The 16,091-nt window shown below is 54.0% G+C and overlaps 1 protein-coding gene across 1 annotated transcript in view; it reads left to right on the top strand.

Annotated features, from left to right (window-relative positions):
• Window positions 1-2,081: 2,081 nt before the first annotated feature.
• The window catches only part of API5 (apoptosis inhibitor 5), a 29,123-nt gene continuing 15,113 nt past the window's right edge, over window positions 2,082-16,091 (top strand). Inside the window, exons 1-3 of the mRNA XM_088451816.1 lie at window positions 2,082-2,215; window positions 7,452-7,613; window positions 8,541-8,634. Coding sequence (XP_088307942.1) covers window positions 2,147-2,215; window positions 7,452-7,613; window positions 8,541-8,634 — 325 coding nt within the window. The 5' untranslated portion in view covers window positions 2,082-2,146. The remainder of the gene's footprint in view (window positions 2,216-7,451; window positions 7,614-8,540; window positions 8,635-16,091) is intronic.

Here is a 16,091-nt window from a genome sequence, read left to right as displayed (position 1 = left end):
GTTACTAGTTTATGGGGACAGCGGCCATTCTGGGAGAGAGGAAGGTAAGCAGGAGATATCTGTGATACTAGTGTATGGGAACAGCGGCCATTCCGGGAGAGGAAGGTAAGCAGGAGATATCTGTGATACTAGTTTATGGGGACAGCGGCCATTCCAGGAGAGAGGAAGGTAAGCAGGAGACATCTGTGAAACTAGTGTATGAGGACAGCGGCCATTCCGGGAGAGGAAGGTAAGCAGGAGATATCTGTGATACTAGTGTATGGGGAGAGCGGCCATTCCGGGAGAGGAAGGTAAGAAGGAGATATCTGTGATACTAGTGTATGGAGACAGCGGGACATTCCGGGAGAGGAAGGTAAGTAGGAGATATCTGTGATACTAGTGTATGGGGACAGCGGCTATTCCGGGAGAGAAAGGTAAGTAGGAGATATTTGTGATACTATTGTATGAGGACAGCGGCCATTCCGGGAGAGGAAGGTAAGCAGTCGATATCTGTGATACTAGTGTATGAGGACAGCGAGACTTTCCGGGAGAGAAAGGTAAGCAGGAGATATCTGTGATACTTTTGTATGGGGACAGCAGGCCATTCCGGGAGAGGAAGGTAAGCAGGAGATATCTGTGATACTAGTGTATGGGGACAGCGGCCATTCCGGGAGAGGAAGGTAAGCAGGAAATATCTGTGATACTAGTGTATGGGGACAGCGGCCATTCCGGGAGAGGAAGGTAAGCAGGAGATATCAGTGATCGTAGTGTATGAGGACAGCGGCCATTCCGGGAGAGGATGGTAAGCAGGAGATAGCTGTGATACTAGTGTAATGGGACAGCGGGCCATTCCGGGTGAGGAAGGTAAGCAGGAGATATCTGTGATACTAGTGTATGAGGACAGCGGCCATTCCGGGAGAGGAAGGTAAGCAGGAGATAGCTGTGATACTAGTGTATGGGGACAGCGGGCCATTCCGGGAGAGGAAGGTAAGCAGGAGATATCTGTGATATTAGTGTATGGGGACAGCGGGCCATTCCGGGAGAGGAAGGTAAGTTGGAGATATCTGTGATACTAGTGTAAGGGAATAGCGGGCCATTCCGGAAGAGTAAGGTAAGCAGGAGCTATCTGTGATATTAGTGTATGGGGACAGCGGGCCATTCCGGGAGAGGAAGGTAAGTAGGAGATATCTGTGATACTAGTGTATGGGGACAGCGGGACATTCCGGGAGATGAAGGTAAGCAGGAGATATCTGTGATACTAGTGTATGGGGACAGCGGGCCATTCCGGGAGAGGAAGGTAAGCAGGAGATATCTGTGATACTAGTGTATGGGGACAGCGGCCATTCCGGGAGTGGAAGGTAAGCAGGAGATATCTGTGATACTAGTGTATGGGGACAGCGGGCCATTCCGGGAGAGAAAGGTAAGAAGAAGATATATGTGATACTAGTGTATGGGGACAGCGGGCCATTCCAGGAGAGAAAGGTAAGTAGGAGATATCTGTGATACTAGTGTATGGGGACAGCGGCCATTCCGGGAGAGGAAGGTAAGCAGGAGATATCTGTGATACTAGTGTATGGGGACAGCCGCCATTCCGGGAGAGAAAGGTAAGCAGGCGATATCTGTGATACTAGTGTATGAGGACAGCGGCCATTCCGGGAGAGGAAGGTAAGCAGGAGATATCAGTGATCGTAGTGTATGATGATAGCTGGCCATTCCGGGAGAGGAAGGTAAGCAGGAGATATCTGTGATACTAGTGTATGGGGACAGTGGCCATTCCGCAATAGGAAGGTAAGTTGGAGATATCTGTGACATCTCCTGCTTTACCTACTTGATGAATGGCCTGAACACTTAATTTTCACAATTGCAGGTGAAAATGTGCATTTTTGATCTGCTTTTGTGAAAATTAAGTGATGATGAATAGGCCCCTAAGTGAGAATGTGGCAAAGTGCAGTGTTAGGAGGAGTCGCTGGGTGTCGCTGTACTCACTGAGCTGTGTGTGGTACTGCAGGTCAGATAGCCCGCAGTGCAGTGTGAGCAGGAGCCGCTAGGTGTCGCTGTGACCTCCGGCCCCCTTTCTCTGACCTCCTCCCCGTTCCCGCCTCCTCTCGCTGGCATTCGGCGCTACGCACACATTGAGCCCGGACGTTGAGACCTGACAGAGCCGGAGATGCCGACCGTGGAGGAACTGTACCGTAACTACGGCATCCTGGCCGACGCCAAGGACGATGTCAGCCAGGTAGGAGCGTGTCTCCCGGGGGGCTATCCAGTAAGAGACCCGGGCCTCGTACCCTGCAGTGCGCACGGCGGCACCGAGAGCGCTGTATGCACAGGTTCCCCTCCCCCCCCACCTCCCACTGAGCTCAGGGAAGGATACCCCCACTGAGCTCAGGGACCCTCTCCACTTGCTCAGGGACCTCCCTTTCACCCCCACGTCGATCTTAGGGACCCTCTTGCCCCCCAACTGAGCTTGGGCCCACTGAGCTTAGGGACCCCCTCCCCCCCCCCCCCTCCACTGAGTTTAGGGACCCCCTCCCCCCCCCTCCACTGAGTTTAGGGACCCCCTCCCCCCCCCCCTCCACTGAGTTTAGGGACCCCCTCCACTGAGTTTAGGGACCCCCTCCCCCCCCCCCCTCCACTGAGTTTAGGGACCCCCTCCCCCCCCCCCTCCACTGAGTTTAGGGACCCCCTCCCCCCCCCCCTCCACTGAGTTTAGGGACCCCCTCCCCCCCCCCTCCACTGAGTTTAGGGACCCCCTCCCCCCCCCTCCACTGAGTTTAGGGACCCCCTCCCCCCCCCCCCTCCACTGAGTTTAGGGACCCCCTCCCCCCCCCCCCTCCACTGAGTTTAGGGACCCCCTCCCCCCCCCCCCTCCACTGAGTTTAGGGACCCCCTCCCCCCCCCCCCCTCCACTGAGTTTAGGGACCCCCTCCCCCCCCCCTCCACTGAGTTTAGGGACCCCCTCCCCCCCCCCTCCACTGAGTTTAGGGACCCCCTTCCCCCCCCCCCCTCCACTGAGTTTAGGGACCCCCTTCCCCCCCCCCCCTCCACTGAGTTTAGGGACCCCCTTCCCCCCCCCCCCTCCACTGAGTTTAGGGACCCCCTTCCCCCCCCCCCCTCCACTGAGTTTAGGGACCCCCTTCCCCCCCCCCCTCCACTGAGTTTAGGGACCCCCTTCCCCCCCCCCCCTTCACTGAGTTTAGGGACCCCCTTCCCCCCCCCCCTCCACTGAGTTTAGGGACCCCCTTCCCCCCCCCCCCTCCACTGAGTTTAGGGACCCCCTTCCCCCCCCCCCCTCCACTGAGTTTAGGGACCCCCTTCCCCCCCCCCCCTCCACTGAGTTTAGGGACCCCCCTTCCCCCCCCCCCCTCCACTGAGTTTAGGGACCCCCCTTCCCCCCCCCCCCCTCCACTGAGTTTAGGGACCCCCTTCCCCCCCCCCCCTCCACTGAGTTTAGGGACCCCCTTCCCCCCCCCCCCCTCCACTGAGTTTAGGGACCCCCTTCCCCCCCCCCCCCCTCCACTGAGTTTAGGGACCCCCTTCCCCCCCCCCCCCTCCACTGAGTTTAGGGACCCCCTTCCCCCCCCCCCCTCCACTGAGTTTAGGGACCCCCTTCCCCCCCCCCCTCCACTGAGTTTAGGGACCCCCTTCCCCCCCCCCCCTCCACTGAGTTTAGGGACCCCCTTCCCCCCCCCCCCTCCACTGAGTTTAGGGACCCCCTTCCCCCCCCCCCCTCCACTGAGTTTAGGGACCCCCTTCCCCCCCCCCCCTCCACTGAGTTTAGGGACCCCCTTCCCCCCCCCCCTCCACTGCGTTTAGGGACCCCCTTCCCCCCCCCCCCTCCACTGAGTTTAGGGACCCCCTTCCCCCCCCCCCCTCCACTGAGTTTAGGGACCCCCTTCCCCCCCCCCTCCACTGAGTTTAGGGACCCCCTTCCCCCCCCCCCTCCACTGAGTTTAGGGACCCCCTTCCCCCCCCCCCTCCACTGAGTTTAGGGACCCCCTTCCCCCCCCCCCCCCTCCACTGAGTTTAGGGACCCCCCTTCCCCCCCCCCCCCCCTCCACTGAGTTTAGGGACCCCCTTCCCCCCCCCCCCCTCCACTGAGTTTAGGGACCCCCTTCCCCCCCCCCCCTCCACTGAGTTTAGGGACCCCCTTCCCCCCCCCCCTCCACTGAGTTTAGGGACCCCCTTCCCCCCCCCCCCTCCACTGAGTTTAGGGACCCCCTTCCCCCCCCCCCCCTCCACTGAGTTTAGGGACCCCCTTCCCCCCCCCCCTCCACTGAGTTTAGGGACCCCCTTCCCCCCCCCTCCACTGAGTTTAGGGACCCCCTTCCCCCCCCGCCCCTCCACTGAGTTTAGGGACCCCCTTCCCCCCCCGCCCCTCCACTGAGTTTAGGGACCTCCCTCCCCCCCCCCCTGCCCCTCCACTGAGTTTAGGGACCTCCTTCTCCCCCCCCCCCCCCCCCGCCCCTCCACTGAGTTTAGGGACCCCCTTCCCCCCCCCCCCGCCCCTCCACTGAGTTTAGGGACCCCCTTCCCCCGCCCCTCCACTGAGTCTAGGGACCCCCTTCCCCCGCCCCTCCACTGAGTTTAGGGACCCCCTTCCCCCGCCCCTCCACTGAGTTTAGGGACCCCCTTCCCCCCCCCCCTCCACTGAGTTTAAGGACCCCCCTCCCACGAGCTCAGGGACCCCCGCTTCATTACTCTTCCTATTCCACTATCCATTGGTGTACTTACACTCAGTTATTCATCTCCCTACATTCATCCCCCTCCCCTCCATTCCATCACCCCCCTCCCCTTCTCGGAGCCCCCTCACCACCTCTGTACTCACAACCACTATCCTACTCCTTCATGTCTCAGGGCAGTTTGTACCAAGCCACTTTCTACTAAAATTAATCAAAAGCCGCCTGGATTTGTGTGTCCTGGCTATGTCACAGTCTAATGTAATCTCCCTCTCATGTATCACTGCAGACCTGTATCCGTTATTCTCAGTGTTGTGAGGCAGTAATGCTAACCATTACTCCGCCTGTGCTGTTATGTCACAGTCTAATGTAATCTCCCTCTCATGTATCACTGCAGACCTGTAGCCGTTATCAGTGTTGAGGCAGTAATGCTAACCATTACTCCGCCTGTGCTGTTATGTCACAGTCTAATGTAATCTCCCTCTCATGTATCACTGCAGACCTGTAGCCGTTATCAGTGTTGAGGCAGTAATGCTAACCATTACTCCGCCTGTGCTGTTATGTCACAGTCTAATGTAATCTCCCTCTCACGTATCACTGCAGACCTGTAGCCGTTATTATCAGTAGGGACGGCAGTCTGACCCTATGTAAAGCTAGCGTAGCTTTTGGCGATAGGCCCCCTTGGTTAATGCCACCTTCAGATAGACATGACCACTTTGCGCCTATGGGGTATTCTAGCAGGAGAGGGGTATTGCAGTGTCAGGAGGAGAGAAATCGTTTCGTGAAAATGCAAAATCACCTAGTACTGGGGTGTATTTAGCAGGGGCTGTGTGTTCTAGCTGCTGTTCCTGCGTAAATTCTTCATTCATAGGTATATTATTCTAAAAAAATACCATAAACATCTGATACAGATGGGTAAAAATCACAGCACCACTGCAGGCCCCTAAATCATCTCGTTTTACCTTGTCCCCTCTGTTATCCCTTTGCTCACCAGTTTTGTATAACCCCCGTGGTATACTATTCCACACTTTACTGCCCCCACTTCTACACAGCTCTCCCACTGTCTCATGCCTCCCCTCACTGGTCTGCTCTCAGTGATAAGTGATTTGGGAGCGTGTGAAGAAAGAAATGCTGTATGTATGTAATCTTACAGGGAAGTGGTGCTATCAGGCCCTATATACCCAGACCTTACAAGCATTGTATGGGAGAGTATAAATCTATGCCAAGTTTTCATCCCCTTGTTAGAGAGGTACAAATTCAGTACAACAGAAGAAACACTGAATATTTAGATAAAAGAAAGCCCCCCTCCCCAGGAATTGTAGGGACACCCCCCTTGTCGGACCTTGAGCTCCAGCCAGTGATAACGTGGGCTCCACAAAATTAAGCTATGTATAGAAAAAAAAAAAAAATTATATATATAAAAAAAAATTTTTTTTTTCTCAGACAAAGGCACCTGAGAGAGACTGATCTGGGCATCTATTAAGATTCTTTATGTTAGTCGCTCTGGTGTATCGGTAAATCTGGGTCCGGTTTTCCTTTCCCGGCAGTCGTGAATATTTTAGGCCTGTTTGTGCATGTGTGTTTTTTGTTCATTTTTTTTTTTTTTAAGAAAATGTACTGTCTTTTGTATTATATATTACCATAATATACAGAAATTGTAACCTTTCTTCCACTAGTGGGAACTCCATGCTGGACTGTACAAACTCTTCCACCTCTATACCCCTCCACAGACCACAACTCATTTGTTTATGCCATTGGAGTAGGGCACCCTCTTTTGGAGCTGATGGGCAGCATTGAGTTTTTCATTTTATTTTTTTTCTTGGAAGAGGATAATGACAAATGAGATTCCACCGATGCCCCCATGGGTAAATCCACAAGAGAACCTGGCCAACAAAAAAACGGCTGTTACAGACAGCTATGGTGTCTCGGTGGCATTGCCAGTTCCTGAGCACATTAGTCCCCTCCAGCGGATCACTCCGCACCTCCTGAGCAGCAGGTTCAATATGGCTGCTTCCAGAGATATTAGCAGTGGGTGAAGGTTTTTGGGTATAGCTTTTTTCTAGGCATCCTGTGCCCTAAGGTCAGCTCTGGAGTGTCTCCAAAGAGGAAGAGAAAAGAGGGTATTGAAGGTTGCGTTGATTCCGTTTCTCTGACTATCCCCTCCCCCCCTTCCATTGCTGTTTAGTTGTGTTCTTTGTTGGTTCTCTTAGTCCTGTCCTATGGGCTTAGTTGGTTACATAGGGGGGAATTCAATTGTTTCGTTTGCTCATGGATCCCTTCTAAAGTGACTGTGAGTTATTCAATTGTTTTGGGCGCCCATCACTTATCCCAGATTTCTGCTTGCAGCCCCCTGAGATGAGCGCAGAAACTACCCAAGGTAGGGTTGGGCATCTTAACTGCAGCATGTCCAAACTGCCCAAGGTAGGGTTGTGCATTTTAACTGCAGCATGTCCTGCTAACTGGCACTTGGCACGGGAGAATGCGCTTCACGCCGCTAATACTGTGCATTTTGGCTGGGAGAACGTGGCTGTCGCGACCAGTGCAGGACTGGTTACACAAACAATTGACTGTCTCACTTTAGAGTGAATCATCCCCATAGACTGAGGAGTAACTGGTGGAGCACTATAGTAGATGATGAGTCTGCAATTACACTGTACTGCTATGAATTAGCGCCCACTCCTATATAAGCAGCCATTGTGCCCCAAGTTTAACAGTATCACCCAAATGGCATCGGAGAAATGGATTTAGCTTAAATATATAAATCCTTTAATATCCCATGTTTCTGCGTTGCAGCACAAAGCCGCATATCAGGTGATCCTGGATGGCGTGAAAGGAGGAGCTAAGGAGAAGAGACTGGCAGCCCAGTTTATTCCCAAATTCTTCAAGCATTTCCCAGAGCTGTCGGATGCTGCGCTCAATGCCCAGCTGGATCTGTGTGAGGATGAGGATGTTTCGGTATGACTTTGTATCCAAACTTACTATTTAATGTCTCAGTAACTGTGTCCCTAAGCATCAGTCTGTCATTTTATTATGTTACTCAGTATTGATGCAGAATAGATGATACTTTCCATTGTTTTTAGACATGTTGGCCAAGGAGTGGAGTGATGTCATATTGCACTGACCCCTTCCTTTGTATAGCCATTACCACTGCTTATAGGCTATTGATAGGGACCCAGGTTTGGCCCCTTCCCTTGTATAGCCATTACCACTGCTTATAGGCTATTGATAGGGACCCAGGTTTGACCCCCTTCCTTTGTATAGCCATTACCACTGCTTATAGGCTATTGATATGGACCCAGGTTTGGCCCCTTCCCTTGTATAGCCATTACCACTGCTTATAGGCTATTGATAGGGACCCAGGTTTGACCCCCTTCCTTTGTATAGCCATTACCACTGCTTATAGGCTATTGATAGGGACCCAGGTTTGACCCCCTTCCTTTGTATAGCCATTACCACTGCTTATAGGCTATTGATAGGACCCAGGTTTGATCCCCTTCCTTTGTATAGCCATTACCACTGCTTATAGGCTATTGATAGGGACCCAGGTTTGACCCCCTTCCTTTGTATAGTCATTACCACTGCTTATAGGCTATTGATAGGGACCCAGGTTTGGGAGTTGTGTATGTATCAGTGTATTAAGCCTTTGCGGTCTCTCTGCTCTGACAATTCCCAAGACCATTCTATTTATAGAGACTCCCTTCTGTATTCTGCAGCTCATCCAAGGCACAGTTCACGACACAATACATTCATGTTTTAGGACTGCTGTGTCGTGATGTTGAGGGGTCTGTGGAGCTGCCCACTTTTACTTTCTACCTTTCTCCTACAGTGACTGTATTGTGAGTGCTGGGATGAGCTGCGTCATTCTTTTTTCTCTTTTGTTAGATTCGTCGGCAAGCAATTAAAGAACTGTCCCAGTTTGCTGCAGGAGAGAACCTCCCTCGTGTGGCAGACATTCTCACACAGCTGCTGCAGTCAGGTGCGGTACAGGACACTGTGACATTCATTGTTATGTTGGAACGTGGCACGTGCGTTGATAATACTAGAGCAGGCCTGACCAACCGGTGGCTCTCCAGCTGTTGTGAAACTACAAGTCCCAGCATGCCTTGCCACAGTTTTATTAGGAGGGGTATGCTAAAACAGTTGCAGGGAATGCTGGGACATGTTTCACAACAGCTGGAGAGCCACAGGTTGGCCAGGCCTGTACTAGAGTATTAATTATCATCAATCATCCCCTCATAGAACCACATTTCTCTGTCTATGGGGCAGATGTACTAAGCTATGCAAAGCGATAAACTACCAACCAAATCGGCTCCTAACTGTTATTTGTCAAACACAGCCTGTAACATGACAGGAGGGGAGTGGTTAGTACGTTATCACTTTCCAGAGCTTAGTACATCTCCCCCATATAGAGGAGATGGCTGATGCTAGCAACTTGTTTATTTACATTTCTTCATGCTTGGTGGGTGGGTATACACTGGAACATTGGATTACTGCAAGTGGTGTGAGTAGCCTGGATACTTTCAGATTAAACCCCTCTAACCCTGCCACTACCCTGACAGGTATCTGCCCGCCACCAGTTCCATCGGGCACGCCTAGGATTACGACGCTAAGGTAAGTGGTTCCTCGCTGTAACAGGCATCTGTTAATCTAATTGCAGCCACCAAAAGGGGAACTTTTGTCCTGGTTACTATATTATTGAAGTGGATATTCGCGGAGGCTCAGTCTGACGGCTCCGCTAAGTGGTGAAGGCGGGGCGGCTCAGGGGTCCACATTGGTTTGGCTTGTTCGCTCCGGGTCTCTTCCCCACCTGTGAGAATGTTGGATTTGATGTAATCTGCTGCTTCAGACCTTTCACCGCTAGAAAGAGGTGAGGGTCTACTTCATTGCTTACTGAGGAGGATCCTACAAATACTCAGTGGAAGCAATCGGGCATGGACTACACATTCAGGACAGCAAGGACGTCGAGGCTCCAGGCACATCTCTATATAAGTGGAAAAAAGAACCGGTTTATATTCCCCTCCTCAGATGTCTGAGACGTCCTGAGCAAAGCGTGGGTTTGCCCTGACTGATATGTTTCGGGTCTCCCCCCTACTTGCAGTTGCTCTATATGCTTTCCTGGCTGCATAGGTTTCTTCTTCAGGTTCCATAGGGCTCCACAGGGAGACATTGGGGTGTAGGTGGGACCTGGAGGACCAGACACCCAACAGGAAAGCTTTTCAATCCCAGGATGCTCCAGTCCTTCCCCCTATACCCCGCCAACAGCCTGAGGGCACTTCAGTTTCGTTGGTGTCCGGCAGGAGCTAGGATCACCATTATAATGGGGGCTGCATTAAGCAGCCCAAGCTTTTATTTTATGATTTTATTTATTTTCTACTTTTACTATAACGGGCGCGCAGCACCAGACTGTTCTCCGGACGTCAGTGCTGCAGCCCCATCACCCCTCCGCGGCGCTGTGACACCAAGCCGGTGCTAAGGTACTCCTGGCAGGGCTCCAACGGGGGCCAGCTAGCAGGCACCCCAGACTGCAGCCCAGAATCCAGGGGACAGGTAAGGCGGAACACCATTCGTGAGGACCCGCTGTTTAGTGCAGTCTTTTCTCAGGAGACAGACCGGAGGCACTGATGTGAGCACTGGCTCGCCCACTAGACCACCGGGGCAAAAATATACTGGCATAGAGGCACATTATTATGGCCAGGGGACCCGGTGGTTAACGTCAGCCAGGGGAACAGGCGCTCTCCCTGCAGCCCCTCACCCCAGCTCCTACCTCAGACGCGCGCCAGCCATTTTCTGCAAGCAGGTCTCTGGGAAACGCTGGGTCCAGTCTCCCTGTATACCTCTCCCACGGGTCAGGTTATACAGCGCTATATCCTACCAGCCACTGTGGCCTGTGTAGTTGATTTTAGTGTCCATTGCAGACATGTAATGTTGTTTTCTGCGTTTCTGTGACTTTTACTAGCGCTAAACTCTATTATCTCTACTGTCAGTTTATGACATACTAAGGTATAGGGGAATTATTGTCCCTCACTTTTTCTTTATAAGTGTGAGGACTATCACATACTATATAGTGTGGCTGCACACTACACTGTGCCATATATAGAGTAGTTGCACACTACATTGTGCCATATTACATACTGCAGGGTGTTCACTGCACTGCATCATACTGTGTATTGTATTATTCTTGTGGCTGCTGCCCCTACTTGTTGTCTTGCAGAATTCCCTCACTCTGACCAGCTATCTGATCACATGAGTGAAGAAGCTTGGAATATGCCTGGTAAAAGGTTTCAAATTCCAAAACGGTTCAGTTCCTTTTACTCTCTGCCAGCTGCTGATTGTACTAAATGGGAAGTTTCCCCAGCAGTGGATTCTCATGTGACACGTCTGGTTAAAAATGCCATCTTGCCCATTCAAACAGCAACCTCCTTGAAGGAGACTACAGATAGGCATATAGAAGCTTGTCATAAATCCATTAACTCTCACAGGAGCTATTACTCGTCCTGCTAGGGCTACTGAATGAGTGGCGAAAGCCACTGAGAGTTGGGCAGAGGCCCTATAAGAGACATTTCTACTTCAGGGTCCATAGGGTATCCACAGGATACCTTGGGGTATAGGTGTGACGTCAGTCGCAGGGCACCAAAGAGTTAAGCTTTCAGCCTCCCAGGATGCACTAGGTCCCCCTCCTATACCCCGCCCCCGGGCCAAGGCACCTCAGTTTAGTTTGGTGCCCGGCCGGAGTCGGGTGCACATGTTGGAGTGGGGGCTAGAAGAGCCCCTGAAGCTTATTCTTCATGCAGCTGTGGCTGCACATCTGGATGAACAGCATGGACAGTCAGTCCTGACGTCCATGCTGTCTTCCCTACACCCCGCCGGTACCAGAACGCCGGTACTGATCCGGGGATGCTGGTGGGCGTCTGGGGTCACAGCTAGCGGTGACCCCAGATGCTCCGGACATGGCCGGATTCAAGGGGGACAGAGGTAAGCAGCGGGGTCCCGCGGTGGGTCCCCGCTGATCACATGGTCCTAAGTCCCCAGGCAGGGGGCTCCCTGGGGACTGGCTGCAGCGTGGAGCCAGGCGACCAACCTGCGCTTCCACTACCCCCTGGGACAGCGGACCGCAGCAGAGCGGTAGCGCTGCGGCGTCCCAGGGGTTAAATGCATGCCAGGGGAGCGCGCCTTCCCTGTCTCACAGCCGGCGCCTCCCCCGCTGCACACAGCCCTCTTTGCATGCTGCCGACTGGTCCTGTGGCAGCGCTCCTCCCCCAGGCCAGCCTCCTCTCTGCTCCTCGGCGGCCATCTTCTCCAGAACGCATGGTGAACGCTGCTGGAAGCGCTGGACGGAAGCATCGTGGTCTGGGTCCCCCCGCATACCTCTCCTCCGCTGTGGTCAGGTCTGTGTATGCAGCGCTGTGTCCTACCAGGCCCTGTGTCTGTGTAGTTGAGTGATCAGCGCTGTTAGTGCAGAAATTGTTATTTTTCTGCATTGTATGTGACTGTGCTAGCGCTGCTGCCTGTAACTTTTCTTCTGTAAACTGTCAGCTTTATTACTGTCCCTGTTCTTCTGCTAAAGCCCTTGCGGTGCGGTGCTGCAGGGTGGTCTCTCGCCTATTTAATACTTAATTGGTGAGAGAGGTCACATACGTGGTGCCATCATGTCTGAAAGTGATTTTCCCCTCCGGCTACAGTGTACCACGTGCAAAGTACCGTTAGCGGAGGGGGAGGGTAGCGCGGAGGGCCTTTGCCGGCAGTGTTTGTCCATGGCGCGGCCTATTACGGTTACAGCACCGGTACAGGAGCCGCCCTGGGCTTGTTTCGCTCAGGCGTTAACAGCTTTAGTGGGCCAGTTAGCTCCGCAGCCCGCGTTTACTCCGATGGGTTTGTCCCAGCAGTCTGTGGTGTCGTCACCCATGCAGGGGTTCCCACGACAATTGGTGGTACCCCACAGTCTCCCTATTTCCCCGCTCCCGTGTTCTCAGGAGCCAGCGTGGGTTAACTCCCTGACGAGTTCTGTACAGCACTTGTCGGATGTGTTGCAAGGGGAGTCTGTGATGCGGCCTCATAAAAGGCCGGTGGCGTCTCTGTCCGCTCCTTATGAGGATGACGAAGGGACGTCTGATGATGGGGAGATTCTTGATCCTTACGATCAGGAACCTCTCCATACTAAGGACGCTGATGCTAAGTCCAAAGTATATATTCCTGGACTTATTCGGGCGGTCCGCACAGCCTTGGTGATTGAGGACGAAGTTCCCCCAGCGGCTAAATCTAAGTATGCCTTTTTCAAAGATGTGAAGGGCGATGCCACAGTCTTTCCTCTTTCGGGTCAGTTGGTGGACCATTTATAGGAGGCGTGGAAACAACCTGGCAAAAGATACCAGCCGCAGAGACGCCTGGCGGTGGCTTATCCGTTCGCGGATAATTATTTTGCTAAGTGGGAATCCCCTCCACAGGTGGATTCTCACGTGACCCGTCTTGTCCGTAGTGCCACATTGCCGATGCCATCCATGTCCTCCCTTAAGGATGCTACGGACCGCAAGGTAGAAATCTGCCTGAAGTCCGCTTATTCCCTTGCAGGGGGGGCAGCACGGCCGGCTATGGCCATTTGCTTGGTTGCCAGAGCGATGGAGCGCTGGGCGGATTCATTAGAGGCTTCTTTTGAATCCGACTGTCCGGCCGATCAGGCGGAGTTGATTGGCAATCTCCGTGATTCGGCCACCTACATCAACGAGGCGGCTCTAGACATTAGTACTCTGGTGTCTAGAATTTCTTCAGCAGCGGTAGCTGCTCGTCGCACCTTGTGGCTGCGATCCTGGAAGGCGGACGCAGATTCCAAGAAAGGTCTGGAAGCGTTGCCGTTTACCGGAAAAGTTCTCTTCGGTCCGGATCTGGATAACATTGTGGCCACGCTGGCGGCAGCCAAATCTGCCTGTCTCCCGTCGGCCGCTGCTCCTTCTGGTTCGGGACCATCGTCCTTTCGGTCATCTAGGGCCCAGGGCAGGCCCAAACCACAGTCGTTTCCTCGACAGGCTGGCCCTAAGAAATCGGTCAAGCCCCGGAAGCAGGCATGGAGTACCAGACGTCCGGCCCCCAAGCCAGATGACAAGCCTGCGGCCTGACGGTCCGGGCCTCCCTTTGGGGGATCCCAGGGTGGGAGGCCGCCTGCTACAGTTCGCCCAGTGTTGGTCGACCACTACGACAGACACTTGGGTTCTGGAGGTGGTTTCCCACGGATACGCCCTCTCCTTCCGGCACAGACCCCCGGCTCGCTTCTTCACCACGGGTCTCCCATCAGACCGGAACAAGGCTACGGAGCTGCGGAAGGTATTGCACACTATGCTCCAGGCTGGAGTTATAGTGGCGGTTCCATTCTCCCAGAGGGGCCAGGGTTTCTATTCAAATCTATTTTTGGTACAGAAACCCAATGGGTCATATCGTCCGATTCTCAACCTCAAAGCACTCAACAAGTCTTTGCGGGTCCCGAAGTTTCGGATGGAGACCCTACGGTCCATCATTCTGGCGCTGGAACCTGGGGACTACTTGGTGTCATTGGACATACAGGACGCTTACCTGCATGTCCCTATTCTTTGGCGCCATCAACAGTTCCTCAGGTTTGCAATCAGCAGCGACCACTTCCAGTTTCGGGCGTTACCTTTTGGCCTGGCAACAGCACCACGTGTTTTCACCAAGGTGATGGCGGTCTTGGCGGCTTCTCTGCGGCTGCAGGGAGTCCGCATGTTGCCGTATTTGGACTACCTGTTATTGGTGGCAGGATCTCCAGAGCTCCTGTTACGCCACTTGGACCTGACCATTGCACTGCTGCAACGGCACGGCTGGCTAATCAACTGGCAGAAGTCCACTCTAATCCCGTCTCGGAGGATTCTGCATCTTGGAGCCTTATTGGACTCGGGACAGCAAAGGATCTTCGTGACGGAGGACAAGATCTCTGCTTTACAGTCAAGGGTGCGCAGTTGTCTGCACAGCCGCCGGGTGTCCTTACACTCGGCGATGAGGTTACTGGGCTCCATGGTGTCGGTGTTCGACATGGTGGAATACGCCCAGTTTCACTCCAGACCTCTGCAGCACCTGATCCTGTCCAAGTGGAACGGGCTGACTCAGTCTCTGAAGTCCCAGACGATTGTGCTCACTCAGGAGGTTCGCCTGTCCCTTACGTGGTGGTTACAGACGACCCACCTCAACAAGGGACGTCCGTTCTGGGTTCCAAATTGGGTCCTGTTGACAACGGACGCCAGTCTTCGGGGCTGGGGAGCAGTTTCGGGTCCACACTTGTTCCAGGGCAGGTGGACGCCGACAGAAGCGGAGCTTCCAATAAATATCTTGGAACTCCGTGCGGTCTTCAATGCTCTCCAGCAGGCACAGCGGTTTCTCCAGGGTCGCCCGGTGCAGGTCCAGTCGGACAACGCTACCACCGTGGCCTACATAAACAGGCAAGGAGGAACTCGCAGTCGGGCGGCTCTCGTAGAGGTCTCTCGGATCCTGGTTTGGGCGGAGCGCAATCTTCCGGCCATATCAGCGGTCTTCATCCCGGGAGTGCTCAATTGGGAGGCGGACTTTCTAAGTCGCCAGGACGTTCATCCGGGGGAATGGTCCCTGCACCCGGACGTTTTTCAACTACTGGTGGACAGGTGGGGTCTTCCAGAAATCGACCTCATGGCGTCCCGGCACAACAACAAGTTGCCGGTGTACGGGTCTCGCACAAGAGACGAAGGGGCGTCTCTGGTGGATGCTCTGTCCGTCCGGTGGACGTTCCGGTTCGCATACCTGTTCCCTCCGGTCTCCCTTCTTCCACGGGTAATCCGGAAATTCAAACAGGAAGGAGGGACGCTCCTGTTGATAGCTCCCGCGTGGCCCAGACGGCACTGGTTCTCAGACCTTCAGGGTCTGTCCGTGGACATTCCTCTGCGGTTGCCGCTACGACCGGACCTTCTGTCTCAGGGTCCTTGCCTTCACCCGGACCTGACTCGGCTGTCTTTGACGGCGTGGCTGTTGAGACGGCCATGCTGAGGTCCTGGGGGTTTTCCAGCTCTGTGGTGCGTACCATGTTACGAGCTCGGAAACCGTCTTCCGCGAGGATATACCATCGCGTGTGGCATACGTTCTTCCAGTGGTGTCGACCGAGAGGTTATGCACCGCGGGAGTTTCGTCTGTCTCGGATTCTCGCCTTCCTGCAAGCGGGACTAGATCATGGGCTTCGCCTTGCTTCTTTGAAGGTACAGGTTTCGGCCCTATCTGTCTGGTTTCACCGTAGGATTGCTACAATCCCGGATGTGCGCACCTTTATGCAGGGTGTTCTCCGCATTCAGCCGCCCTTTGTTCCACCTGTGGCGCCTTGGGATTTGGCTGTGGTCCTGAGGGCTCTCCAAGGACCGCCGTTTGAACCACTGGGCTCAGTGGATCTTAAATGGCTAACAGCTAAGACTGTTT

This window comes from Taudactylus pleione, unplaced genomic scaffold (assembly GCF_031769625.1).
Source record: "Taudactylus pleione unplaced genomic scaffold, aTauple2 ptg000027l, whole genome shotgun sequence".
Lineage (NCBI taxonomy): Eukaryota > Metazoa > Chordata > Amphibia > Anura > Myobatrachidae > Taudactylus > Taudactylus pleione.
This window is presented reverse-complemented; position numbering and strand designations above follow the sequence as displayed.